Source organism: Ochotona curzoniae, unplaced genomic scaffold (assembly GCF_017591425.1).
Source record: "Ochotona curzoniae isolate NIBS_2020 unplaced genomic scaffold, NIBS_Ocur_1.0 contig_43, whole genome shotgun sequence".
NCBI classification, from domain to species: domain Eukaryota; kingdom Metazoa; phylum Chordata; class Mammalia; order Lagomorpha; family Ochotonidae; genus Ochotona; species Ochotona curzoniae.
In genome coordinates, this window is record NW_024466218.1 from 11,004,892 (window position 1) to 11,032,260 (window position 27,369).

The following is a 27,369-nucleotide window of genomic DNA, read 5'->3' on the forward strand; positions in this document are numbered from 1 at the left end:
TTGGGTTAAATTAAAAGCACAGTTTTATTGTGTTTTCTTGTCAAACAGCTATACTTGACGCAACAACTGAAGTATAATTGATTTCAACAGGAAATATCTCACCTGGAGGGAAAACATACGAGAAAAACACTTAAATTAAAGCCAAATATTCCTTCCTGAGGTACAGCACTGGCGTTTTCAGAAAGATGGCAGGATGGGTTTGTTGCCATGGAACAAAATTGTGAGATCCATGAATCAGTCTTCCACTCGCCCTTCTTTCCTCATCCTCATGGGACGATGCTTGTAGCCTTCCTCAGGGCCAGGTAGCCGGTGACCACATCAGACGGCAGCCTCCGAATGTAGGAAAACTCCTCAATGGTGCTGAACCGCAGCTTGCTCTGGGGGTCCGTGTAGTTGGCCTGGGTGGGAAACAGGCCCAGGAAGGGGCAGAAAGTCGGCAGTGGTATTGATCTTTTATGTTCAATGCAAGTTTCAGCATTTGTTTTTATCATACTGAAAGTGAAATCTACCTATATTTTATTTTACTCTGTCACCAACAGCACTGAACTGCTCACTCAAGCAATGACTCATTCATCTTCCCAGACTTGAGGCACATTCCAGTGAACTGACAGGATGAAGAGCAATAACCACATCAGACTCCAAGGCCTTTCTTGTTGGCACCACACCAGTTGCAAAGACCAAGTGCAAGACTGAACCACTGTAGCCATCCCTCGCATGCCTATGGTCATAGCTCCTGTGCCCTGCCACATCCACTCTTCCCCAGAAAGAGCCTGCTCTCTTACAAGTGTGGCCAGAACATCTTTGCAACTTGCCACTCTGATGTGTTCTTCCTCAGCAGAAAACCTCTCAAGATGGCTCCTCCTTATTCTTACAGCAAAGACCTAAATCTTCAAATGGTTCCTAGGGAACTGGGTGTTCTTCCTCTTGGATTCTAACAGCTCGCAGTCCCTCTCTCCCATGAGGCCTCATCTGCTCCTTCTATGGCAAGGGCCTCAACTCAGGTCCACTTTGTTCAAGTCATTTACTCTTCCTTCAAGATTCAGCCCAAAGCCATGCCTGTGGGGAGCTTCATCTGTACTCCCATAGGAAATCAGGACCCAGTCCCCACTGGCACAATAGAGCTCTCCTGGGAAGTGTGAATCTATGTGATTGGTCATGAAGTTCATCATCTCCCCAAATCTCTGATTAAGGTCTAAGCTGGTAGGCTCCACAAGGCAGCAGTCCTGTGGTTTGCTTGTCATTGTAGAGCCCAGTGTAACCCCAAGTGCAACAAATGATTAATAAGTAAACAAATGAATGAGTGAATAAATGAATAGACTACCAGGACCATCACAGAAAAAGCCAACTTGTTCCCCAGATAGACTGAACTCCTCTTTTTTTTTTTTTTTTAAGATTTATTTATTTATTGCAAAGTCAGACATACAGAGAGGAGGAGAGACAGAGAGGAAGATCTTCCATCTGATGATTCACTCCCCAAGTGAGTGCAATGGCCAATGCTATGCCGATCTGAAGCCAGGATCCAGGAACTTCTTCCGGGTCTCCCACATGGGTGCAGGGTCCCAAGGGTTTGGGCTGTCCTCGACTGCTTTCCCAGGCCACAAGCAGGGAGCTGGATGGGAAGTGGAGCTGCTGGGATTAGAACCGGTGCCCATATGGGATTCTGGCGTGTTTAAGGCAAGGACTTTAGCCGCTAGGCCACGCTGCCGGGCCCATGAACTCCTCTTTAGATCTGCTTTTTTCCATGTGCACAATGGGGAAAATGATCCACTCACTTTATATCTCAGAGCAAATGGCTCTAGGAGATTTTTGAAACAGAAAACATGAGAGTGAGTCATTTTGAGCTATGTTTAAAAAATTATAAAAGATTTCATAAAAGTCTAGACAGATAACGTCTAACTACTCAAGTGTGGATTGTCTGCTCCACCCCTGGTCATCCTGATGTGGACTCAGACTGCAGTCTAAAGGCAAGGTGGCAGACTCAGCATGCAAGCAAAGAGCTGAAATCATCTGAGACACAGGTCTCCAAGCTCTAAAAGTTCTCTGTCCTGCCCCTGGGGAATGCCTTGAGTATTTAAATGCTGAGTGTCAAGAAAAGGGATTATTCCTAAAACGCTAAGACTAATTAAAGCGTCATATACAATAAAATGTTGAGCTTTTGGACTGATCTGCTTATTACCTTTCTGAACCACATTGCCTTTACTGCCAGTAACAGAAGGATGTCTTAATTAGAAAACTGCCACGACTCTCTCTGGAGGTTCCTGGCCATGCGGCAGTTCAATGAGCTGCCTGGCAGAGGGAGGTTGCCCTGAAGTTCCCAGCAGGGTGTGGGCATGTGGCTTGGATTCTCTGCCTCCAAACACGAGTCAGCCTCCGCCTGGCTCCACTTTGCGGCCACCTCACTCCTACCACCAAACTGTGCTGAGCCGGCCCGCCCAAGTTCAGAGCTCACTGCCAAGAAGCCTGTTGGATAAACAATGGGGAATACAGAGATCGTGTAACACCAACAAAGACTTGAATAGATCAGACCTCACCCAGGAGTTAGAGCTGAGAACTTTTGACACAAGGGACAAAGTCAATTGATACCTAGTGTTAAAGGAGGAAAGAGATTTACCCTCTTCTGGATTCTACCCCTGGAGCCATAAAGAAGCACAGGCCATTATCCCCCAGGTTGGGTTGGGTCAGGCACAGCACCCCCTGGCAAACACAAGAGACAGGACAAGTTGTGGGCCATGCCAGGTTGGGATAGGCTGCAATACCCACCAGCAAGAGCTGAGGTTACATTCAGGGTATGCCAGGCTGAGTCAAAGTCTCTGCTAGCATGTGCAAGATTCAGGGCTGAGAATGGACCCTGTAGGCGAAGTTTGGAGATTCTTTTACTAGGCTGTAGCTCCCACTGGTGAGTGCAAGAGTCATGGCTGTGGGCAGACCAGGTTAGTACCCACTAATAAAAGCCAGAGTGGGTGTAGGCCAGCCATGTCAGGCTGGACTGCAGCTCCCCTGGGAATGAGAGCCACGCTTGAGGTGGGCTAGGCTGGTCAAGGCAACAGCACCCGTCAGCGTATCTGTGGCCTGGGGGTGGGTTAGGCTAGGCTAAGCTGCAGCACCCTAGAGTACACATGAGAGCCAGATGGGATGCAGGATAGACTGGGATAGGCCTGCAGCACATACCACACACACTCACACACACACAAACACACACACAGGGGCTGGGGGCAGCCTAGTGAAGGTTATTGGGGGTCACCTCGACTAGTCTGTGGCACCCACTGGTGTGCATGAAGACTGTGCCTGTGGTGAGCTGGGCTGGCTAGGCTATACCAACTGTCAGTTTGCATGAGAAATGAGGATGGGACAGAACTGATCAGTCACTGCATCCACAAATATGTGAGTTGGTTGGTACACATGATGAACCAAGTCTGACTCTGCACTAGGTGGCACACAGAAGAATCAAGTCTGAGGTCACCCCAGGTGAGGTTTCTTGGAAGACTCTCCAACTAGACCACTTGACTCAAATCCCTGCCACAGGGAAAATCACAAGTTATGTGGTTTGACCTTGGAGTGCATGTATTGAGTTGGCCATCCTCAGTTCCTGATGCCTGTGCAGTGGACAGTAGACCCAGATGTACACAGTGGAGCTCATTTAGGTCAGCAGAGGATGTTAAGTGCCTCATCAGAGGATGGTAGGCATAACAGGTGGACAATTCTTCTGGCCAAGCTTTGCAGCCTGTGTCTGGGTCTGTGTATGCACTAAGATGGACTTGGTCAGCCAATAGAGCCTGGGAAGATTTTCTCAACAATGGTACAATGAATCTAACTATGTCTCAGAATAGTCAAAATCACTCAAGTTGCACCCTCAAAATACGCTTCCCCCACATTAGGGTCTCTAAGGCATTATCAAAGGTCCCTCCGCTATCTCCAGGTGTTGATACAGTTTGAGAGCAAAAAATGGTCCACTCCCTTTCCCCAAGTAAGTGTACACAGGAGATAAAAAAAATTGAAACATTTGTTCCACCCACTTTCCTCCCTACCTTGATCCTCCCGACCCTAATCAGAGGCCCATAAAGGTGTGCATCCCTTTCAGCTATGTAAACAATATTAAAAATAAAACACTTTTTAAAATCTTAAAAAAAAATTACAGCTAAAAGCCCCTTTCTACCACAAAGTTCCATACAGAAGTCTTTCTTGTTCCCTAAGAAAACCACCAGTAAGTGGGTACTGTTCCAGACTTTTCAAAAATTTTCATTCATTTACTTATTTGAGAGGCAAAAGACAGACACAGAGAAATAGACTCACACACACACAGAGAGCAGGGGTAGAGGTGGGGGTTATTCGTTGGTTGACTCCTCAAATGTCCATAAAAACAAGGGCTGGGCCAAAGCCAGAAATATAATTCAGGCCTCCTGTGTGGGTCAGGAACCCAGCGCTCTGAGCCAGTTAATTCATTAGCATGAAGATGAAGTCAGGAATCAGAGCAGGGTACCAAACCATGGGACTACCCTATGGAGAATGAAGTTCTTAACTACCAGGCCAAAAGACTACCAGCAGACTTTTTATGTAACACATCACAGAAACTCCCTAGTTTGTGGTGTGTGTGTGTGTGTGTGTGCTGATTTTTATGTATAGAATACCGTGCGTTTGTATCGTTTTACATCTTTCAGACAAAAGTAAAATTTGGAAGTTTACCCATGTCATTATATATGCATTGAGCTCAGAGAACAAGATGAAAATACTCCTGTGATAGACTCTTGCGTTATTTCCAGCATTTTTCTAACACAAACAGTCTCTCATAAGCAAGTCTGTGTGAAATTCCTTATGCACAGTATTTCTCTAGGGAGCTGCCCAGAAGGCAAACTGCTGAGTCGAGGCTTCTTGTTTTTTGTCTCAAGAAATGGTGCCAACCTGTCTTCCAAAGGAGTTGTCCTCATATCTACTCCTGACACCCAACAGCAAGGTATTAAGTTACCCATTTTGTTATATGGGCACTAAAATATATCATTAGGTTACATTTTCTCCCTATTTGATAGTCTTTTTTTTTCTAATCAGTATAATGAAACCAAATGTCTACTTATCTCTTATAATTGCCTTTTTGTCAATTTTTCTAGATGTTCTTCTTTCAATGATCTAGTGGAGTTCTGGGTGAATTTAGACTTTCCTAACTTTCACGTACAGTAAACATGAGGCTTTGGTTCATATAAAACATGACAAGTCCTCTGCTGATGGCATAAAGGGGGCTGGATGATGCTTCTCAAAATGATTCTCTTTGCTTTGTACCCTGAAAACCACTGTACCAGAAGAGGAGCTGACTGAGATGAGAACGAAGTTCACATCACATCCCAAGGCACTACTCTGCAAGTCTGGTTCCCATAAGCTCAAAATATTACAGGGAAGGAGAGGAAGGGGGAACATCAGAGCCTACGAAACGTTGCTATAAAATTAAATGCAATAAAAAAAAATAATACAGGGAGAGCGCTCTAGTTTTGACCATAACAGAATAATTAGTGCCAGAGTAGTTCTCCTGCCATACAAACTATTCAAATACAGAAAGCCACAATTTTCAGGCACTGGACAAGATGTAGCAGAAAACCAGAATGAAAGAGAAAGTGAAACTCACCAACAGAGCCTTATGATCATCTCTATTCTCTATCTGTAATAATTTCCTGACCACGGGACAGGAAGCTGGACTCACTGTGCTGGAGAGGTAGACACAAGAGTGAGGGGCTCGGGCCCAGTGCGATGGCGCAAGTGGTTAAAGTCCTCACCTTGCACGCCCGGGATCCCATATGGGTGCCGGTTCTAACCCCGGCAGTCCTGCTTCCCATCCAGCTCCCTGCCTGTGGCCCGGGAAGGCAGTCAAGGACAGCCCAAAGCTTTGGGACCCTGCACCCACGTGGGAGACCCGGAAGAGGCTCCTGGCTTCGGATCAGCATAGCATCAGCCGTTGCGCTCACTTGGGGAGTGAATCATCGGATGGAAGATCTTCCTCTCTGTCTCTCCTCCTCTCTGTATATCTGACTTTTCAATAAAAATAAATAAAATCTTAAAAAAAAAAGCCAGTAAAACTAGTAATTAAGAACAGTAAAATCAATCGGGGAATCAATAGCAACCACCAAAATGGAGCCACAAAGCAGTAAGAGTTTAATAAAATCAAATAAATAAAACCCTAGGGCATCTAAGAGTTATGGGACACCACCAAATGGTCAACACATCACAAAACAAGTATTTGGGAAAATAATGGCCAAAGATTTTGTAAAATTCATGATAGATTCCAAATCACAGATTCAAAAAGCTCAAAGAACATCAAGCAGAAAAAACACCCGAAGTGCAGCGGTTAAGTTGCTGCTTGGGATGGCCGCCTCTCATTTCAGACAGCCTGGTTCCAGCCCCAGCTCCTCTGCTTCCAGTCCAGTTTTCCACCCTAGGGGCAGGGCAGCAGGTGTTCATATATTTGGGTCCCTGCCTCCCAAGTGAGAGCGCGGGTCTAAGCAACCGGCTTCTGGCTTTGACATGGCCAGCCTTGGCTGATGCCGATACGTACGGAATAAACCAGTGGATAGAAGATTCTCTGCCTTTCTAATAAAATGTAAACAAAAATAGGAAAATAATACCTATATATAATTTCAAATTGTTAGAAACAAAAGACAAAATTCTTAAAAAGATTTACTTATTTTTACTTGAAAGAATTACAGAGAGAAAGAGGAAAGACAGAGGCGTTTTCCATCTGCTGGTGTACTCCTCAAATGCAAGCAGTGACCACAACTGAGCCAATCTGAAGCTCAAGTTTCGTCCAGGTCTCCCACATGGGTGGGGAGTCCAAGGCCTTGAACCATCCTCTGCTGCTTTCCCAGGCTATTAACACGGAGCTGGATGGAAAGAGGAGCAATCAGGACATGAACCAGAGCTCAGAGGGGATGTTGCCACTGTGCTGGACTCAAAAAAGGAAATCTTAAAATCAAGCAAATAAAGGGCCCAGTACAATGGTTCAATTGGCTAATCCTTCCTCATTAAGTGTTGGAATCCCATTATGGGTGCTCAGTTTGTATCCTGGTTGCTTCTATTCCCATCTAGTTCCTGGAGGATGGCACACAGTCTTGGGACCCTGTACCCACATGGGAGACCTGGAAGAGGCGCCTGGCTTCTGACTGGCTCAGCTCTGGCCATTGCAGCCACTTAGGGATGAGCCAGTGGATGGACAATCTTTCTGTCTGCCCAAAATACCTTTCCAATAACAATGAAAAAAATCTTAATTTTTTTTTAAATCATGCAAGTAAGAAACACTACAAGACCAAAGGAAAGAATTCTATCAGCCTTCTCATCAGAAACCACGAGGTTAAAAAGATAATTTAAAAGATCAATACCCTTAGCAAAGAAAAACCTGGCAACCTCAGATTTTCATACTCATTGAAAATATTCTGAAATAAAGGAGAAATAGAAGCCTTTCTGCATAAACAAAGAGAAAGTAATTCATTGGCAACAGAAGTTCTTCTGACTAAAAGAATCCAAGATGAGACTGTAACCTGGATGCACACGTTGAAAACTGGAAATAGATAAAAAGAAAGTAAAAGAAAATATTTTTTTCTAATTTTAATTTCTCTAAAAGATAAGTGACTACGCGGCTCTATGGCTTAGTTGGTTAAAGCGTCTGTCTCGTAAAAGACAAGTAACCCAAAGATATATGCATCACACCCAATATACTTGGTTTCAATATCCAGCTCTAGTTCCTGATTCCAGCCTTCTGTTGATGCAGACCCTGAGAGGCAATAATGACAGCTGAAGTAGTCAGATTTTTCCAATCCAGTGAAAGACCTGGACTTAGTTCCCAGCTCTGGGCTTTGGCCTAGACAAACCCTGGTCACTGTGAGCACTTAGGGAATGAACCAGTGGACAGGAGCTCTTTATGACTCTCTGCTTCTCAAATGAAAGAAAGAAAGGAAGGGAGAGAGGGACAGAAGAATTAAAAAAAAAAAGGAGCTTCAAAGTCCAAAAAGGAAGACTACACAAACACAAATAAAAACAACTTGGAAGATAACAGATTTAAATTGAACTGTATCAGGGCCAGCACACTGGTGCAGTTGACTAAGACTCTGTCTGCAATGCCAGAATCTAATATGAATGCCAGTTCACATCTTGGCTGCTCTACTTCTGCTCTTGCTGCCTGCTATGGCCTGGAAATGTAGTAGAGTCTGGCTCAAGCCTTAGGATCCCATATATATTGGGGAAACCTGGAAGAATCTCCTGGTTCCTGGCTTCAGACCAGCCCAACACTAACCACTGCAGGCATCTGTAGAGTAAACTAGTTGATGGAAGTTCTGTCTCGCCTGCTCTTTTTTGTAACTCTGCCTTTCCAATAAAAATAAATAAATAAATAAATCTTTTTTAAAAAATCCACCTATATTAGCATTGATTTTTAAATGTGGTATTACCTAAACATAGCAGAAGTCAGATTGTGAGCCTGGGTAGAAACCAAGACCCCACTACAAGATAAGATATCTGCATTATAATGCAGATAAGATATCTGCATTAAATGTAAATACATATTTTAAAGCACAAAGATCAAGAAAAATACACTACACCAACATGAATAAAAAGAAAGCTGGGGCAGCTGTGCTAATTTAGGACAAAGTAAACTCAGAATGACTAACACTATCAAGAATAGATAAACAATGCTTCTTTGTATCGTATATATAATTAATTTGGTCATTTTGTTATAGAAGTTGGAGCCATACATCTTCATTAAAATGTGTCGCATTAAATGATATGTATGTGGGTTTAAAAAGTAGTATGGTTCTTGCCCTACATCCGGGACCTGGGGAGGGTGGGAAATTGGGTGGGCCTTCTCCCTTAATACTCCCCTTTAAACATGAAGGAAACAATATGGAAAACATACTAGTATTATCCACTTTCCTGTAGCCCTTGAACCTTCTTACCCTAATCAACTATGTCAAGATTGTCAAAATAAAAATAAAATAAAAAAATAAATAAATAAAATTTAAAAAAAAGTAGTATGCTTCATTACTACTACAACTATGAGGAAAAATAATTCATCTCCTCAACTTACTGGAAATTTAAAAAGGGATTAGGAGGTGAAGGCAAAATGTTTTTACAGGCCCCCGACTTTCTCTACATTCTATAAAGAAGGAAGTAGGCTCTGGGAGGCTCAAGGCACTGGCCCAGTTCTTTCTCTTCCAGCTATGTTGGTGGTTTCCAAGTCTCCGAGGTGGGGAGGAGAACAGAGGACTAGACCCTCATGGGACCACACGGGGTAGGCAGGCTTCAGGCATTCTACACACAATCCTTGGATAATGTAAACAATTTCATTTTGAAAAGGGCTTCTGATGCTTAAAGGTAAGTTTGAAGTTGTTATGTTTACCACGGTGTTTCTTTAGAGAATTTGAAATATTTTTTAAAAAAATACAATCATCTAAAGTGTAGGTTTTTACAATTGCAGCAGCAAAGAAAGAAACCCACTGTTTCTCTCCTGTGATCTCCCAGGCAGAGCAGGGGAAAGGAGGTGGTGCTGGGGCATTCTTTCTGGAGCAACCCCCCCTCCTTCAGATTACCCACACAGAAGCCCCAGCCTGTGGCACAGCCACCTCCTTACAAACCCTCTCCTGCTCACAGTATCTGAACTCAAGACAGGACGGGCAATGTCCCCACACACAACTGCAAGATCTTTCAATTGTAATGTGGGAAGATACAGGAATGCTGTTATACTCACAAGAAGGCCTGAAACATCAGAATACTTCTTAGCTGGCTTAAAGGATGGAGGAGCATCAATACTGAAGTCTGTGGGAAAAACAAAGGAAAAAGTTAACTCAGTGATGTTAAAACACTCAATTCCATCTTATCCCTTTCCTATTTTTTCTAAAATTATGGTTCAATAATATTCTTAAAAATTTCAATTGCTGATTAAGTATTCACAGAATTCTCTGGGGATGAACCAAAGACGAAAGTCAGAACTACTGCACTATGTCATTAACCAAGTGTAGGATCCAGGTCCAGTTCCACCCTGTCACCAAGGACCCTCTCTTCCAGCAAGCCTCTCTGCTCAACATGCTGTTGTCATAGTCTCAGGCTACATGCGCTGAGGGTGAAGAAATGCCATACAACCCACTAACTGGCTCTGGGCATCCAGACACCTGCACGCTCACAGCCAGATGACTGACTGGCTCACTTGTCACCCATCTGAGTCACTGCCATGAAAGACAGACACAGCAGGACCAGAACTGGAAGGGCTGTGAGCCTGAACTTTCTAATAATGCAGAACAGAACACTTAACAGTATTTTACAAACATGGGGACTTTTTGTGGCACAGAACTATTTTACTCTGAAAAAGACTGGCTCACATGCTAAAAGAGTTGGCCTCTATGCTGGTTGTTAGAAAGCTTCCTCAATCTGACATACTCATCTTCCTTGTTCTTGGAAACACATTTTAAGAGTTGACTCAAGAGTAGTAAGCTTGTCTAACAGAAATTTTTATATTATCACATTAGGACCTATTTCTGCAGACTGAAATATTAACAGTGACATTAAAAACCACACCCATGACAACTCAAACAGATTTAACATAGTTATGAGGAAACAAATACCATATATCAATGGCACTTTAGAAATCATCAAACAAAAACTGTTTCCTACCATAACACAAACACAGTAAAATAACATGGGCTTATTATAAGACAGTTTCTCATCTGAACATTATAAACACATGGAAGGCTCTAGATAGCTCACAGTTAGGGTCGTTCAGCTGCCATGGTAAGGCCCTTTCAGCAGCCAGAATTTGTTTCAGGTTCTTCCAGGTTCTGTTTTTCTTGCCAGCTACTGCACCACCGTGGCCAGAGTGCTTGAATTAAAGGTATGCAACAGAAGAAAGAAAAATCAATGCAGATTACCCCTCCAGAATCTGACATTTATGCTTAATCATAATGTTGTAGACCTCATGTTCTATCAACATTTATACCTGAGATTTTCTTTTAAAAGTATTTCGCCATACACTGTAATCTTAGCTCAAAAAAGTTTTTAGATTGTCAAAAGTCCATAAATTAGTGGGTGACATAATATGATAGAATAGAAATGAAAGAGTACTTCTTTTCATACATAGCACAAAGAAAGATCAAATCTTTCATTGGGTTTAACTTTTCAGAATTTTCTCATGACTTTATCACTTTAAAGCAAATGTACTATAGAGTCTAAATTCACGACTTCATCTTTTAACTCCCCTCTGAGGGCAACTACAGCATAGCAAGTCTAACAGAATTCTTTTTTTGGGGGCGGGTCCCATAAAGATGACAAAATAAAATGGAAAAGAATACCAAAAGGTGATGGTAACATCGTATTTCCAAAAGTAACCCAGAAAAAAATACTTTTATTGGAGTAACTTATTGTATCACTCAAGAACAGAAAAAAACGGTACCCTATTTCTACTTTATAAGCGATGGCTTGGATTTATTTAAATTCATGAGCAGCATGCCTCAGATAAATAGCTCAAGTTTCATCTAACATTTACATAACAGGAAAGGGGCACTTGGCACAGTAGTTAAGCCACTGCTTAGCATGCCCTATTCCATATAGAGTGTCTGGGTTTGAATCCCAGCTCCACTTCTGATTCCAGCTTCTTGCTAATGCATGCCTTGGAAGGTATCATGTGATGGTTCAAGTACTTAGGTCCCTGCCACCCATACAGGAGCTCAGATGGGAATTCCTGGTTTCTGGTTTCCACTTGGCCCAATCCAGGCTATTGCAGGCATTTGGGGAGTTAATCAGTGGATTGAAGATATCTGTCTACGTATCTTTCCAATAAATAGAAATAAAACAGAAGTTATTTTAAAACAAGTAAACAGAAGTAGGTAAGACCAGTGAAAAGGTAGAGAGAGCAAAAAAGTGCCTTTCAATGCATTGCACAGAGAGCACCAACATCCCCAGAATCTGCAGTACTGGAATGCTAACTCCTGCCTCAGTTTCTCTAACAATGACCCTTGCGAGAGGTGGTGGCAACTGGGACATCTGTGCCACCTTGGCTGCATACCCATCACAATCAGAGGCTGAAATGTGGTTTGGGTGGCTTTTTACTTGTATTAATCTAATAACCTTAGATGCTTACCACAAAGTTGGGATCCTTAAATGGCAAAGGTTTGACAGCTTTTTCCATAGGTCCGGTGCTAAAGTCAGAGGGCACCATTTTACTCTCACTCATGGCATCCATGCTGATACCCTTGAAACAAAGTAAGAATGGCTTGAGGTCAATGTTTTCCAGTTAACTTCCTGATTTATTTGTAGTAAAACAAAAATTAATGCCACAGTAAACGCCAAGGGATGATAGTAAGCCCAAAGCTCTTGCAGCACCTGCTTCAGGGAAAGGCATGCCAGAACGGCAGCAGCACCCCCAACTGCCATGCTTCCTGGTTCCCCTAAGTCCAAAGAACAGGGATGGCTGTTTGAACTAAACTGGCTTATTTAGTCATAACAACCATGACAAAGTAGGTACTCTTCCCTCACTTTACAGAACACAGGCTTTGAGGGGCTGGCTCTGTGATGCAGCAGGTGAGAGCACCTAGGACACTGGCATCCCATAGGCTACTGCTGATTTAACTCTTGGCTGCTCGACTTTCAGTTCAGTTCCCTCTTGATGGTTTGGAAGAACAGGAAAAGATGGCCCCATATGGAAGACCAGGAAGACACTCCTGGATTCAGCCTGGCCCAGCTGTGGTTACTTGGCCATCTAGGGATAGAACCAGCAGATGAAAGACCTCCCTCAATATCCTCTCACCTCTGGAGCTCGCTCTTTCAAATAAATAAATAAGTAAATAAATAAATACTTAGAAAAAGGAAGAAAGAAAAAAGGCTTTGAGAATAGGTTCAAGGCCACATAGTCAACCTTTGGATTCAAACCTAGTCTGCACTAATTCCAACGCCCCCATCATTTCTAAGACACCACACAATTCCTATTCAAGCAGATCTTGTCAGCTAGTTTTAAAATATTAGGACCAAAAGTGTCCAGCCCCTCAAAGTCCCTGCTCAGCCTGAGAACCCAAGCTGCAGCCAGCATGTTTTAGGGACACAACAGGACAGAGAGGGAGCTGGAAATCAGAGACAGCTGACTGCATCCCAAGGGGACGCCAAGAAGCAAGCCAATAGGCTTTAAAACCCAAAGAAAACTTTAACCTAAGAAGCACAAATTAAATACCAAGTCAAAGTAAGACATCACCTCTGGCTTGTTCAGGTCCTCATGTCCCAGGTCACAGTAAACTTTTTTTTTAACTGAACTACAATTTACATACAGCAAAAAGCACACTCAGATCACAAACATAGGTCTCATGAGTTGTGCCAAATGGTTGTATAACACAAATGCCTATTGAGACACAGAACATTTACACTGCTCCAGAAAGTCCTCTTACAGCCCCTCCAGACCAGGGGTAACCACTGCTCTGATGCCTACTGTGTGACTTTTGCACTGATGCAATCAGCATTCCTGTGTCTGCCCTCTCTAGAGCAGCAGGAAGTTCTGAGAAGTATCCACGATGCTGCATAATCAGTAGTTTGTTTTGATGTACTTTTTAATTTTTATTGCTCCAAAAAGTTCATGGAAAATTCAAATTCTCTTTTCATTCCATTTTTCCCCAAACTTTGTGAAGCCCCCTCATGTTTGTATACTATTAAGCAGAGTATTACTCCATTGCACAGGTATACCACAATGTGTTTTCACATTTTCCTGTTGAATATTTGGTTTAGGTTAAGTCCGATTTTCAGCTGTTATAAATAAAGCTGCTGCAATGTCTTCTCACTTCTTTTATACGAGATATATTTATGTAATTGACTATTATTCAACCACACAAAGGAATAAAGTACTGATTGTGAATGCTTTGTCATGGATAAGCCTTGAAAACACTATGCCAACAGAATGAAGTTGGCCAAAGAAGCCCATAATTAATTTAATTTATGATTTCATTTAAATTATTTAGGTTAGCTGAATTCACAGAAAGTAAACCAGGGTGGTTAGGGGTAGGTACAATGGGACTGATTGCTAATGGGATGAGGAGTTTCTTCACAGGGTGAAAGACATACCCTAAAGCTCGGTAATGGGATTAACTACTTAAACTCTGCGATTCTACCATAAATCACTGAACTGTACGCTTTAAAACACTGCATTTTGTGCTATGTGTATTGTATCTCAATAACACTATTACACACAAGTAAAATAATAAATAAATAAAGCTGGCAATGAACTGTAAGAATCCATGATATAAAGTCTAGTGCAATAGCCTAGTGGCCAATTCTTGTCTGGCATGAATCAGGATCCTATATGGACACCACTTCATGTCTTGGCTGCTCCACTTCCCCTCCAGCTCCCTGCTGGTAGCCTAGCAAAACAGTAGAGGACAGCCCCAAACCTTGGGACTCTGCCCTGTTTGGGAGACCCAGAAGCAGCTCCTGGCTTCTGGCTTCAGATGGGCTCAGCTCTGGTCACTGCAGCCATTTGGGGAGTAAACAAGTGTATGGAAGATCTTTCTGCCTAGCCTCTCTGTATATCTTGTCTTTCCAGTTTATAAATTTTTTATAATGAGTGAATCAACATGGACAGGCATGTGGCTCAGCAGGTTGGTTGCTGCTTGGGACGCAGGTCCCATTCAGCGAGTGCTGGTTCATGTCCCAGCTCCTCTGTTTCTGATCTGCCTTCCTACTAATGCATCCTGGGAGCAGCAGATATGGCTCAAGCACTTGGATCTCTGTCATCCACTTGGGAGACCCAGACGGAGACCCAGGCTCCTGGCTTTGATCTGGCTCAGCTCTGATTAATGTAGGCATTTGAGAAGTGTACCAATAGATAAGATATCTCTTTCTCTTCAAGAAGAAGAAATAAACAAATATTTAAAAGTGAACAGGAAAGAAAAAGCAGTTGCTCACAATAGGATTTTAACTACTAAGTGTAGAAACACTGAAGGAATTTACCATTCAATAAAGCACTACGATATTTGTTTCAAGCAAAAGCCATTTAAGGACGCTGGAAATGGCTGGCAGAAGTATAAAGAGAAATGGAAATTTACACAGTCTCCAACGTTCTCCCCACAAGAGTTTTTAATACAAACAGAAAAGGAGCAGCTTTGCAGTAAGGAAACGTGGCAGACACCACCTTACCAGGTGCTGAAAGCTAACACCACTGGGCATGGGAGATGGCAATGTGGTATGCACACAGCACGGTGTGCTGAAGACAGCAGCGCTTCTAGGTTCTTGCCAAGAATGTATCACTTAGATCTGTGAGGAAACACCAGACAGGCCCAAACTGAGGAACATTCTATAAAAACCAATGCCAGTGCTTCTTCAAAAGTACTGTGGTCATCAAGGAGGAACCACTTCCAATTAAAGGATCTGCAATGAGATGGCAAGGAAATGGATCCTGGACCAGAGAGGGGGAAGAATATAAGCTGCTTTGTCTCAGCATTCCAACAGTCAATTGCTTGAATTTAGACAATTTTTTAAAAGATTTTTTATTTTTATTGGAAAGTCAGATATATGTAGAGGAAGATCTTCCATCCGATGATTCACTCCCCAAGCGGCCGCAAGGGCTGGTACTGAATGATCCGAAGCCAGGAGCCCAAACTTGGACAATTTTGAAGGTATTTCTTCAAATATTCCCCAGGTCTCTGCATACAGAGCTGGATTCCATGTAAATCAATGCCCAGTGTCCTTCTCACCTCTGCTCACACAAATTCTTCTGTGGTGTGGGCATCCCATACTGGTACCAGCTGCTGCACTTCTGATTTGGCTCTCTGCTAATGCCCTGGGAAAGCAATGGAGGATACCTCAAGTGCATGTGGGAGAACGGGAAGATGCTCCTAGCCAACAGTTTTAAACTGGCCCAGCTCTGGCCAAAGCAGCCATTTGGGGAGTGAGTCAGCATTTGAAAGATATTTTTGTTTCTCCCTCTAATTCTGACACTCAAGTAAAAAAAATATATATATATATATATACATATAAAAAGAAAAAAAATAGAAAAGCAGGAACCTCCATACATCAGGGTAGGTCAGACAGTCTGGAAATTCTGCCACAGGGAAAGATAGCACCAGGCAAGCACACCTGCTGAAAATAAGGAGAAGGCGGAACAACGGGAGGCCTGAAGTCAGCTCAGGGTCCAGGCAGCAAGCTTGGGAAGGGTCAAGGAAGGAATGAAGACGATATGTGGAAGCCCTGCTTTCCCCAACAGATCCCTCCTGTTGGCTTGCTCTTCCCATCCTCTACAATTCTGGGCCAGCAAGCTGAAGATGGGAGCAGAAAGGAATCCATCTGATGTGGCCTGAGCCTCATCATTCCAGCACGGTCCCAGGCCACGAACGCCTAGAGGAACTGATGCTTAGCACCGAGGCCTTCTTGTCTTGGCAGCAATAAAAGTGATGATGTTAAGTCCCAGAGAAGAGAAACCTGGTCTGCTATTAAAGCAGCACACACCTGTCCTTCACAGACAGGAGTCAGCAAGGCCTGATCTCAGCCCAGCTCTGCCCGACAGCAAAGCCCAAGTAAACGGCCCAGCTTTGCCCAAACATAGAGCCCAAATAAATGGTTTTGTGTCTCCAGACAGTAGTCTGCATGAGTGACTCAGACTTAAGAATAACTTGGATATTTTGTCTGTGGTTACAAGTAAGGAGACAAATGTCCTTTGTCTTATCACTGAAAGATCAAATATATACTTACACTTACCTAATAGCATTTGAGATTCAAACAGCTGACACTAGGCTAAAACACAGAGATACTCACTACAGTCACAAAATTTCAGATGCAATCCAAGTATTTAATCTTGTCAACTGAACTAAAGCACTTGACTCCTTAGGAAATAATGCAGCCGGGCCCGGCGCGATGGTGCAGTGGTTAAGGTCCTCGCCTTGTATGCCTGGGATCTCATATGGGTGCCGGTTCTAATCCCAGCAGCCCCACTTCCCATCCAGCTCCCTGCTTGTGGCCTGGGGAAAGCAGTCGAGGACAATCCAAAGCTTTGGGACCCTACACCCTGTGGGAGACCCGGAAGAGGAAATAATGCAGCCCATTAGTCACAAAAAGACTTATAACTTTTCTAGGAACACAGAGCTGCTCACAAAATCCCAGCAGATGTAAGGTAAGGATTTAGCCACTAGGTTATCGCACCAGGCCCCCCCATTTCCAATTCTAATTCTAGGTTCCTGCTAATGCTCACCCTGGGAAACAGGTGACTCAAGTACACACATTCGTGCCATCCATGGCGAAGACGAGGATTGAGTTCTGAGATCTCAACTTGAGCCAGGCCCCGCCACAGATGATACAGGCATTTGGCCAGTGAACCAATGGATGGAAATACACATATCTATTTATCTCTCTCTCTCTCACTCTCATCAACAGATGGAAATACACAATCTCTCTCTCTCATCAATGGATGGAAATACACACATCTCTCTTTCTCTCCCCCTCCGTCCCACTTTCCATCTTGTTTCCTCCCACTCTCCTCCCCACCCTTTCTCTGCTTTTCAAATATTTTTAAATTAAAAATGAAAAAGTAACTTTAAAAGTAGAAAAGCATAACTTAAGATTAGAATGTTTTTTTTTAATTGGAGGCAGAACAGCTATTTTTTAAATGAAGAAATCAAATCACTTCAGCATTGTTTGACTGCTTCTAATTATGAAACTCTATCATCACCTCCATTATCCTTCTGTTAACTAACCCTCAGTCTCTAGGTCAATTAGGTTTCTCAATAAAATTTAGTTACTAGAATAGGTATTTGAAAGCCTAAATGTTCCATATCTGTGCAGTAAAATCCCCCCAAAAAGCAGTTCTCTGCACCATGAAATTGGTTATATCAAAAATCTAATTTCATCTTCCTATGCAGCGAATGACAGAGTAGTATCGAGAGGTAGTTAAGAGAAAATAATAGAGACCAGCCTGCCGGGGTTCAAACCCTGCATCTACCACTTACTGTGTGATCTTGGGTAAGTCACTTCTCTTCTCTCCCCCTCAGTCTTTTAAACTGTTAAATGAGAAGACTAGCAAATAACAGAGAGGTAGTTTTAAGCATTAAATAAGGCAGTACTTAGGAAGTGTTTAAAATGGCATATTACATTGAGCATATTATAAATGTTCAATAAATAATTACTATTATAATTTTTTAGTTGTCTAATCTCCAATTGATCAACATTAATTCTCCTTAAAAATAACAAGAATTAATGGAGGAGTACTTTCATAAAATTCATTAATCATTAACTACATCAGTTCACAATCATGTATAAAGCCAAATACAAAATTGTATTCTAAGGCAATCTGTGCAACTTGGCAAGCATAAACACTTAGGAGATTTGGCTGAACTAAAGATCTATCCTGATGCATAATAATGCTGTCATTGCTTATTTCTTCTGGACTAATGATCCATTTTGATAGGATAATTTTTAAAATTAGGAGGTGAATATTGTAGCATACCAAATTAAGCAGTCATTTGTAAAGTTCAGAGTATCAATTCCAGTCCTGGTTATTCCACTTCCAAGCTAACTTCCTGCCAACATACACTCTGGCTCCAATACTTCGGTTCCTTCCATCCTAACTCTGGGAATTTGGGGATTGGATCAGTGGAGAGGTTGCTCTCTGAGCCTCTGTCATTCTGCTTTTCAAAGGATGAAAAAAACATATAAACATATAAATAAATAAACATAAAACACCACTTTGGGACAAGCATAGTGGTACAGCAGCATAATCCTATGCCTCTGGCACCAGCATCCCATAAGGACATAGTTTGTGTCCCAGTTGCTCCACTTCCCAACCAGCTCCCTGCTAATGGCCTTGGAAAGCAGTGGAGGACGGCCCAGGTCTTAGCCCTTGTATCCACATAGGAGACCCAGAAGCTCCTGGCTCCAGATCCAGACAGGCTCAGCTCCGACTATTGTAGCCATCTGGGGAGTGAATCAGCAGATGCAGTATCTCTCTTTCTCTGTAAAAGCTGCCTTTTAATTAGAAAATAGACAATTTTAAAAACCAGTACTGTTATACCATTAAACTATTTTTTAAAGATTTACTTATTTTTATCGGGATGGCCCAGGTGCTTGGGCCCCTGAACCTGGGGAGACCCAGTCATGGCTGCAGACTGGCTCAGCTCTGGCAACACTTATTTTGTCAGTGAATCAAGAAATAGAAGATATTTTTCTGTTCTGGCCTCTCACCCAGCAACACTGCCTTTCAAACAAATATATAAATCTTAAAAAAAAAAGGCATTAAAGTAACAACTGAAAATACTGACATAGGGAAATTTAGATATTCCAAAGTATATAAAATCTCTTCTGGGGTCCGGCATGATGGCACCAGGGCTAAATCCTCGCCTTGCAAGCACCAGGGTCCCATTTGAGCTCCAGTTCATGACCCGGCAGCTCCACTTCCCATCCAGCTCCCTGCTTGTGGCCTGGGAAAGCAGTTAAGGACGGTCCAAAGCCTTGGGCTCCTGCACCGGTGTGGGAGACCCAGAGGAAGCTCCTGGCTCTGACTTCAGATTGGCTCAGCTCTGGCTGTTGCAGTTGCGTGGGAAGAGAACCAGCAAATGGAAGTTCTTTCTCTATCCTTCTCTCCATAAAATATGCCTTTCCAATAAAAATAAATCTCTAAAAAAACAAAACTAAAACAACTTCTAACTCAAGAAATACAATCATCTATATGAAAATATTTAATGTACACTACTGAAACTGAAGTCTATTCCCTGTGTATCCAGGTTAGAGCGTGGAATGTCTTCCTCATTCGAAATCACCATCTTCAATCTCAGATCCCTCCCACTTGTCTGACAACCAACACCAGAGTCTTCCTCATCTTCCTCTGTCCCATACAAGACAACTCAACTTCAGCATAAGATTAGAATTTATTATATTCCCTCATTTTTTAAAAAAAAAATATTTTCATTGCAAAGTCAGATATACAGAGAGGAGAAGACAGACAGGAAGATCTTCCATTTGATGATTCACACCCCAAGTGCCAGAGCTGCGCTGATCCGAAGCTAGGAGCCAGAAACCTTTTCCAGGTCTCCTACACAGGTACGGCGTCCCAAGGCTTTGGGCCATCCTCAACTGCCTTCCCAAGCCACAAGCAGAGAGCTGATGGGAAGCAGGGCTGTTGGGTTTAGAACTGGCGCCCATATGGGATCCCAGCGCGTTCAAGGCGAGGTCTTCAGCCGCTAGGCTACCGCACCAGGCCCCTTTGTGTACATCTTTAAACGTGAATACACAGGCCTTGGCACGGTGGCCTAGGGCTAAAGTCCTCGCCTTGAACGTGTTGGGATCCCATATGGGCGCCGGTTCTAACCCCAGAAGCCCTGCTTCCCCATCCAGCTCCCTGCTTGTGGCCTGGGAAACAAGTCAAGGATGACCCAAAGCCTTGGGACCTTTGCGGTCACTTGGGAAGTGAAAAATCAAACAAAAGATCTTCCTCTTTGTCTCTCCTACTCTCTGTGCATATGACTTTGCAATAAAAATAAATCTTTACAAAAAAAAGTTAATGTACAAATGAAAATTGTAAAATCAACCTAAAAGCATTTCCCCTAAACGAAGTATAAATGAACAACTAAAATCAATTATGCTACCACCATCAGAACAAAAAGGTTAAGTTAATCTGGATGCACACAAGTAATTATTTTATGTGTTCTTCAGGTATTATTTCTTACAGTTATAACTGGGAAAAAAAACCTGAGAAGTCAAATATATCCAGAAACTGTATTTCCATCTTATCCTCACAAATATGCAGTCTGAACCTCACCATTTCACAGCAAAATCTGAACCTGACCATTTAACGAACCGTCACTTTCAGGCAGAGAAGCAGTACAATGACCTGGAGGCGGGTCCTGAACGGCAACTGTTTGAGAAGTCAGGACTGACACTGCAGTGTCACACACCTCCATCACTCCCACATTTAGGGTCCTCTGAGGATTAGTCACAATCAGCTGAAACCCAAGGGTAGCACAAGGATGATTCAGAACACAAGCAGGAACCCCATTTCAAAACAGGCCTCGTCACTGACGTTGGGGAAGAAGCAGTTACGTGCATTTTTTTTAGGGGTTGACCAGTTTTCAAATTTCAAATCACAATGCTATTCATACAGTTGTATCAAGCAGAGCTTCCTGCCTTCCTTGGACCTTAGGAAAAGCACCATAGTCTCGTTGGGGCCATCAAGAGCTTTTCCTTTAATTCTTCCATTCTGCTAATGTCATGATCTCTACCTGGAGATCACAGAGGATGCCACTGCCAGGAAGCAGCATGCTCGTGGTCATCAGGCCAACCACCACTTTCATCTCCTCTCCTTCTAGATTTGCTTTTCACTCTTTAGAATGCTCTGATTTCCAGGATTTCCCAGAGCTACACAGATGAAAAACATCAAGCACGGGAACTGTTTGTAAAACCAGAACCTCTGTGAAGTGCCAGGTTTAGATTTTCCCCCACTATCATGTGTCCAGAGTGCTCCACAAAGACTTAGAAGCAGTTATAATCTCTTTAAGATCAGTTCTTTCCCACCAATGGCACTTAACATCCACAGAACAGGAATCAGAGTAGTCTTTAAGCCAACTGCAGGTTCACAGGTTTTTGGTTTCTTTTAAAGAATATTTTCTTTTTATTTGAAAGGAACAGTCACAGAGAAAGAGTTCCTCCACCTGCTGGTTCACTCCCAGAATGGCCACAACCGCCAGGGCTGGGTCAGGCTAACAGTTTCTCCTCAGAGCTGTTAACACGTGCAGTGCAGGACACTGGCAAAAGGAGTTCAGGACATCAACAGTGGCGAGCACACTGATTTTCTTTGTGTCTTCTACTAGATGGCTAGGTAGCTGCCTTTCCAGAAAACTTATCTTGAGTGGACCCAGCAGACAGGATAACCTTAGTATTAAGTTTCCGAAAATTTCCTGGCATCCTAATTTCAATCAAGATGGTCCAAGTGCTTGGGCCCTTACTACTGATGATGTGAAAAACTCAGAAGCTACTGGCTCCTGGCCTGGCCAAGCCCTGGTTACTGCATAGATGAACGGAAGACCTCTTTCTCTGTCTCTCCCTCTCTCTACTTCTGCTTTGAAATAAACAAGTATTTAGAAACAAACCAAAAAAAGTGTTACTCATTTTAAATTTCTGTATGTAATCCTGTTCTTTTATTTTTGGGGGTTTTATTTACTGCAATTATGAGTTTGTTCTTAGGACATGAACTCTCTGCTTCTAAGTTAAGACTTCTGGGCGGCTATTTGCAGGAAAACCCCTACTACTGGGTTATCTGTAAAAACAATCCTTTGTATGCCTTGTGCCTCCACATTAACTAGTAACGCAGGGCTCATGTTTTCTAAGCCCTGAGTTAACAAGTTCATTCACCTGAAGCAGGCATACATGCAAAGTGCTACTACTTGCATGAGATGGAATCTGCAAAGATTGTAGTCTCCTTTCAGTAACTATTTTCTCTTAAGGTGTAGCAATATCCATTTTGGGTCTGGCACAGCATTAAGCACTTCCGACTTGGGGCTCAGTGAGTTCTTCGGGTACTAGTGACCTAGGATTTTTGTATGGGTCTCGTGCTGTTCCTTTACTCTTCTCTCCTGAGGGTAGGAGTGACTCAGTGTTAAGGAAATACTCTCTCCTATAAAGTAAATATTTTCTTCTGCTGCTTCTTCCTTCTTCCTGGCAGCTTACTCTGCCCTTTCTCCACAGCAGGGCCACTGACCCTGCAGGGCAAACACTGATGGCATTAGTTCTTTGTGTGGCTAATCCTTCCTCTGGGCCATCTCCAGGTTAAAAGCCTTAGGCTCCACACTAAATGTGATAAATGCCTTTTCTCCAGTTTGTCAAGATGGGTATTTATAACTTGGTACAAAGAGGTACTTTATTCTTAGATTCTGAGTAGCTTAGTTGTGGTGATATTTCCTGTTGGAGCAAGCTATCTTGCTCCTCCACTATTTTCTTCATAGAATTCTTAAGCTTTCCAGCTATTTGGACATGCTAAAAGCAGCCTGGTCTCTTGCTATATCCTAGTTTCAAGAATACCAATGTTTTATTCAACCTGGCAGCCTTTCCTTATCTTCACAGTTGAGGCGCTTCCTGGGAGTTCCTCAGTCAGGGCTGCCATCTCCAGCTGCAGGCCTGTGGACTCACAGACCCTGTGGGACGTGGGTCCAGGAGGCACCCAGGAAATGGGTTCCAGGATCCGTTCAGCGCCCAATCCCAGGGCTCATGCCTATCCAAATGCTATTAACCTAGCATTGGGTCTTCCTAGTTGTCTTATATAAGTGACAGGCAGAATTGCAAGTCAGCGCCCCAGGATCCCTAGCCCCTGCTTTTTTCCCAGTTTCTCAAGCAAACACTTTTATATACTGCTAAGGAGGAGATCAGATTCACAGATGTAATTAAGGTCTCAAATTAGCTGACCTTAAAAAGATAATTATCCAGGTGGGCCTGCCCTAATCGCTTAAATCCTTTAAATACAAATCCAACAGTTGGAGTCAAAAGAAGGGAGACCTACTTGAAATTTAAGGGAGTAAATGCAAAGATTCTCTATAGCAGACTCGGAAGATGGCAGAGGCCATGTGGCAAGCAGTGTGGGCAGCCGCTGACTGCCAGCAAGAAAACAAGGATGTGCACTCCTGCTGAAAAAGAACTGAATTCTTGAATTTTGCCAACCACCTGAATGAGCCTGAAGGTAATATTTCCCCTAGAGTCTTTGGACAAGTGTTTAGCCCAGCCAACGCTTCTGAGTCCAGGTTTGTGATACACTGAACAGAGAACCTACCAGATCATGTGCCAGGACTTTCGACCTATGGGCCAATAAATGCCTGGTGCTCCTGAGATCACCGACTATGGCAGTTCACAATAGAAGCAATACAAAATGTGTACCAGGGCCAGGCGCAATAGCTCAGTGACTAAAGTCCTCACCTTGAATGCACCGGGATCCCATATGGGCACCGCTTCCCATCCAGCTCCCTGCTTGTGGCCTGGGAAAGCAGTTAAGGACGGTCCAAAACCTTGGGAGCCTGCACCTGTGTAGGAGACCCAGAATAGGCTCCTGGTTCCTGGCTTAGAATTGGCTCAGCTTTAGCTGTTGTGGTCATTTGGGAGTCAACCATCAGAGGGAAGATCTTCCTCTCTGTCTCTCCTTGCCTCTGTGCATCCGACTTTCCACTTAAAAAAAAAATGTATACCACATACACAATATTCTCTCCTCCTGGAAAGGTGAGGAAAAGGCTATAATGCTTTGATATGTTTTTAAACACTGCTAAGGATGTAACAGAAACACCATGTAATAAAATCTTGATGACTAAACTGCTCTGAAGGAGGCAAACACTGAGCAGGGCACACAGAACCCCGTTGCTTAGAACTCCAGGCAGCCCTCACAGCAGCACTGCACTAAGGCCTTCACAAACAAGGAGGGGCAAACTGCAACAGGACAAACGTCCACTTTCCAGAGACAGAAACAAAGACTCTTTTCCCCTTCCCTGTGGGATCCTGAGATTGGAAGTGGATTGAAGTGGTTACTACAACTCTGCAGTAAAACACCACACAGGAAAAGGAGAGCCTGAAGAATCCAGTCTTCTAAGAGATTCCCTGCTTTTACCAGCCTCTCCTAAGGCGCTGCTGAGATAGAGAAGGTCTATAAAAAATATCCACGCAGCCTTTCTGTTTTAGAGCCCAGAAGCCATGGGAGTTGACACCCGCCACATCTGGCTATTAGAAATTTCCAGCATTCTGCAGACATCTGGCCACTCTCTGAAGCCTGCTGTGGTCGGTGCTGATCAATTCTACCTTTGAGGTCAAAACGGGTGTCCCTTCCACAATGCACTGACTACATTCCCAAGTCTTGGCACAACTGGAAACCAAAACAAACAACGCACACTGGCAGAAAACATTCCCATGCTGCTATCAGGCTAAGGACTGCAGCCAAGAGTGTTTAGGGCAAGCGTTACCAATCAATACTCCTTATAAACCAATTAGAAAAAAATAATTAGGCACTTCAAAAAGATATTGGAATGGTCAATAGCACATGAAAAGGCGACTGACATCATTAGCCAGTTAATTCACAAATTCCAGAAAATGAGATAGCACTAGGCACTTGGCAGAATGGTTCTAACGTTCAAAGACTGACCGTGCCTCCTGAGGGAAGGGAGCAAGCAGACCTGCTCAGACTCAGCCGGGGAGGATGCACAACGGTGCAAAAATACTTTGGGAAACACTATTTTTAACAGCTCGAGTTAAATGTGTGTCTACTTTCTGACCCAGCAGTTCTACCAAGGGAAGTGAAAGTGTATTTCTACACAGACTTGTGTAAGCATGTTCTGTGCCACTTAACTAGCAGGTCCACCCATTACACTCACGTATCGTCTACACTCAATGAATAATTCTAAAAGACCTTGTTTCCATAAAGGAACCCAGACCCATACAAAAGAAATGTTCTGGGTCCAGTGCGATGTCCTAGTGGCTAGATCCTCGCCTTACAACTGCTGAGATCCCATATGGGTGCCGGTTCCTGTCTTCCACTTCCTTTCTAGATCCCTGTCTGTGGCCTGGGAAAGCAGTTGAGGATGGCCCAAAACCTTGGGACCCTGAATCCTTGTCAGAGACCTGGAAGAAGCTCCTGGTTCCTGACTTTGAACCAGTTCAATTCCAACTGCTGTGGCTACTTGGGGAGTGGACCAGTCAGTAGCTGCAAGATCTTTCTGCCTCTCCTTCTCTTTGTAAATCTGCCCTACCAATAAAAATAAATAAATACCCAGAAAAGTATGTCTTAGAACATTGGATTATGTTTAAAGATAGAGTCAATCTATGGTGAGAGGTGGCATAACAGTGTTAACCTCTGGAGGTGGAAGTTGGAGGGAGAGTTGCCAAGAGAGGGGTTACCCTGGAATATTCTAGAAATGCTCTCTTGACCTGAATGTTGCCTACAGGTGTGTTCTTAAGACTTGGTCGTTTTGGGCCCGGCGCTATGGCGCAAGTGGTTAAGGTCCTCGCCTTGCACACCCAGGATCCCATATGGGCGCCGGTTTGAATCCCGGCAGCCCCGCTTCCCTTCCAGCTCCCTGCCTGTGGCCTGAGAAGGCAGTCAGGACCGCCCAAGGCTTTGGGACCCTGCACCCATGTGAGAGACACGGAGGAAGCTCCTGGCTTCGGATTGGCTCAGCTCCAGCCATTTCGGCTGCCTGGGGAGTGAATCATCGGACGGAAGATCTTTCTGTCTCTCCTCTCTGTATATCCGCCTTTCCAATAAAAATAAATCTAAAAAAAAAAAAAAAGACTTGGTCGTTTTGCTCTGTGCAAATTTTACCTGAACAAAGTGTGGTGTGAGTGTGTGTGTGTGTGTGGGGGTGGGGGGTGGCACTACCAATCACCGATGTTAGAAGCCACAGGTGCCTCATCCGCGCATTGCGGGGCAGCAGAGTAACCCACTCCACCCCTGCTCCCTAGACAGGAGCCGGGCAAAAGCCTTATCTAATTATTCTCCTGAGCAGGAACTCCTTGCTGGAACTGCAGAGCCCGGACAGCCTCAAGTCTGCGTTTTACAAACATCTCATTTAACTCCCCCGGATAGGACCCACTTCAGGATGAGGAAGCTTGGGGGTCCATACAGCCCTTTCTTAAGCTCGAGGAAATGAACACGCCCTGGCTTACTCGGACGTCAGGAGCACTTTCCCCCTTCACACCCACGAAGGACGCCGGGCGGACTCGCCAACTCATACCCCTCAACCTCTCTCCAACCGCTACCCGGACGGGAAGGACTCGGCCCTGCAGCAAGCTGACTTATAAAAAAACCTGCCCAACCCTCCCCAGGGTGAGCGGTTCTTCAACTCGAGCCCACACGCCCCAAGCACGGGTAAAATAAGCCACTCGTACCAGGCACCAGAACCTCCCACAGCACACCCAAGCCTCGCGCCAGCCGGACCTCGCGCACGCGCGCTGGCGCCACCGCCTTTGGTCCCGCCCCCTACGATCCGCGCAGGCGCGCTCGCCGCTCGGCCCCGCGCACGCGCAGATCAGAAACTCGGCTGCGTACCTGCGCGAAGCTAGAACCAGACACTTTTTTCTTCTTACTGGCGCTGTAGGCTCCGCTGCTGCTGCCGTTGTGAGAAGGGCTGGCAGGCCTCTTCTTACTGCTGCGGGCTATCCCGGGACTGGAAGTGGTGGCCACGATGGGAATTTGAGCCGCCATCCCACCCCGAACCTTCCTCCTCCCCACCCCCCTTTCCCAGGGCAGAGCCTGGAACTTCCGGCTGGTATTACTTCCGCCTGGAGGCCGGAAAACGCGGCCTGGACTGAGGATTTCGCGGGCTCGGAGAGGCGGAAGCGGCGTCGTCAGCCCTGGTGAGGCGGGCAGGTTTCTGCCAGCCCGTTCTGAGCCTGGCTATGGAGCTCTCGGGGCAGAGGAACGGGGACCAGTACCCA

General features: G+C 44.1%; 1 protein-coding gene across 5 annotated transcripts; it reads right to left on the bottom strand.

The window, feature by feature from the left end:
• INO80C (INO80 complex subunit C) lies at window positions 1-27,161 on the bottom strand. 5 transcript variants are annotated; one of them, XM_040984890.1, is made up of 6 exons: window positions 26,981-27,161; window positions 12,095-12,205; window positions 10,726-10,837; window positions 9,713-9,780; window positions 228-398; window positions 1-102 (listed from the first exon to the last, which is right to left on the bottom strand). In XM_040984890.1, the coding sequence occupies exons 1-5, from the start codon at window positions 27,134-27,136 to the stop codon at window positions 267-269; spliced, it is 579 nt and encodes a 192-aa protein (XP_040840824.1). In that variant the 5' UTR covers window positions 27,137-27,161; the 3' UTR covers window positions 1-102; window positions 228-266. The 5 variants fall into 5 exon arrangements, with proteins under 5 accessions (XP_040840824.1, XP_040840825.1, XP_040840823.1 ...); XM_040984891.1 differs by lacking the exon at window positions 228-398; XM_040984889.1 differs by having other exon boundaries at window positions 1-398.
• Between the last annotated feature and the right edge of the window lie 208 nt (window positions 27,162-27,369).

What these genes read in the sequence shown, in the direction of transcription:
- INO80C (XM_040984890.1), bottom strand. Translation starts at nt 27,136, where the DNA reads ATGGCGGCTCAAATTCCCATCGTGGCCACCACTTCCAGTCCCGGGATA. An exon ending in TTAAGGATCCCAACTTTGTG is followed by an intron (nt 10,838 to 12,094) that starts GTAAGCATCTAA and finishes CTTTAATTCAAG; the next exon opens with CACTCTGGCCACGGTGGTGC. An exon ending in GCAGCTGAACGACCCTAACT is followed by an intron (nt 9,781 to 10,725) that starts GTGAGCTATCTA and finishes TTTTTCCCACAG; the next exon opens with ACTTCAGTATTGATGCTCCT.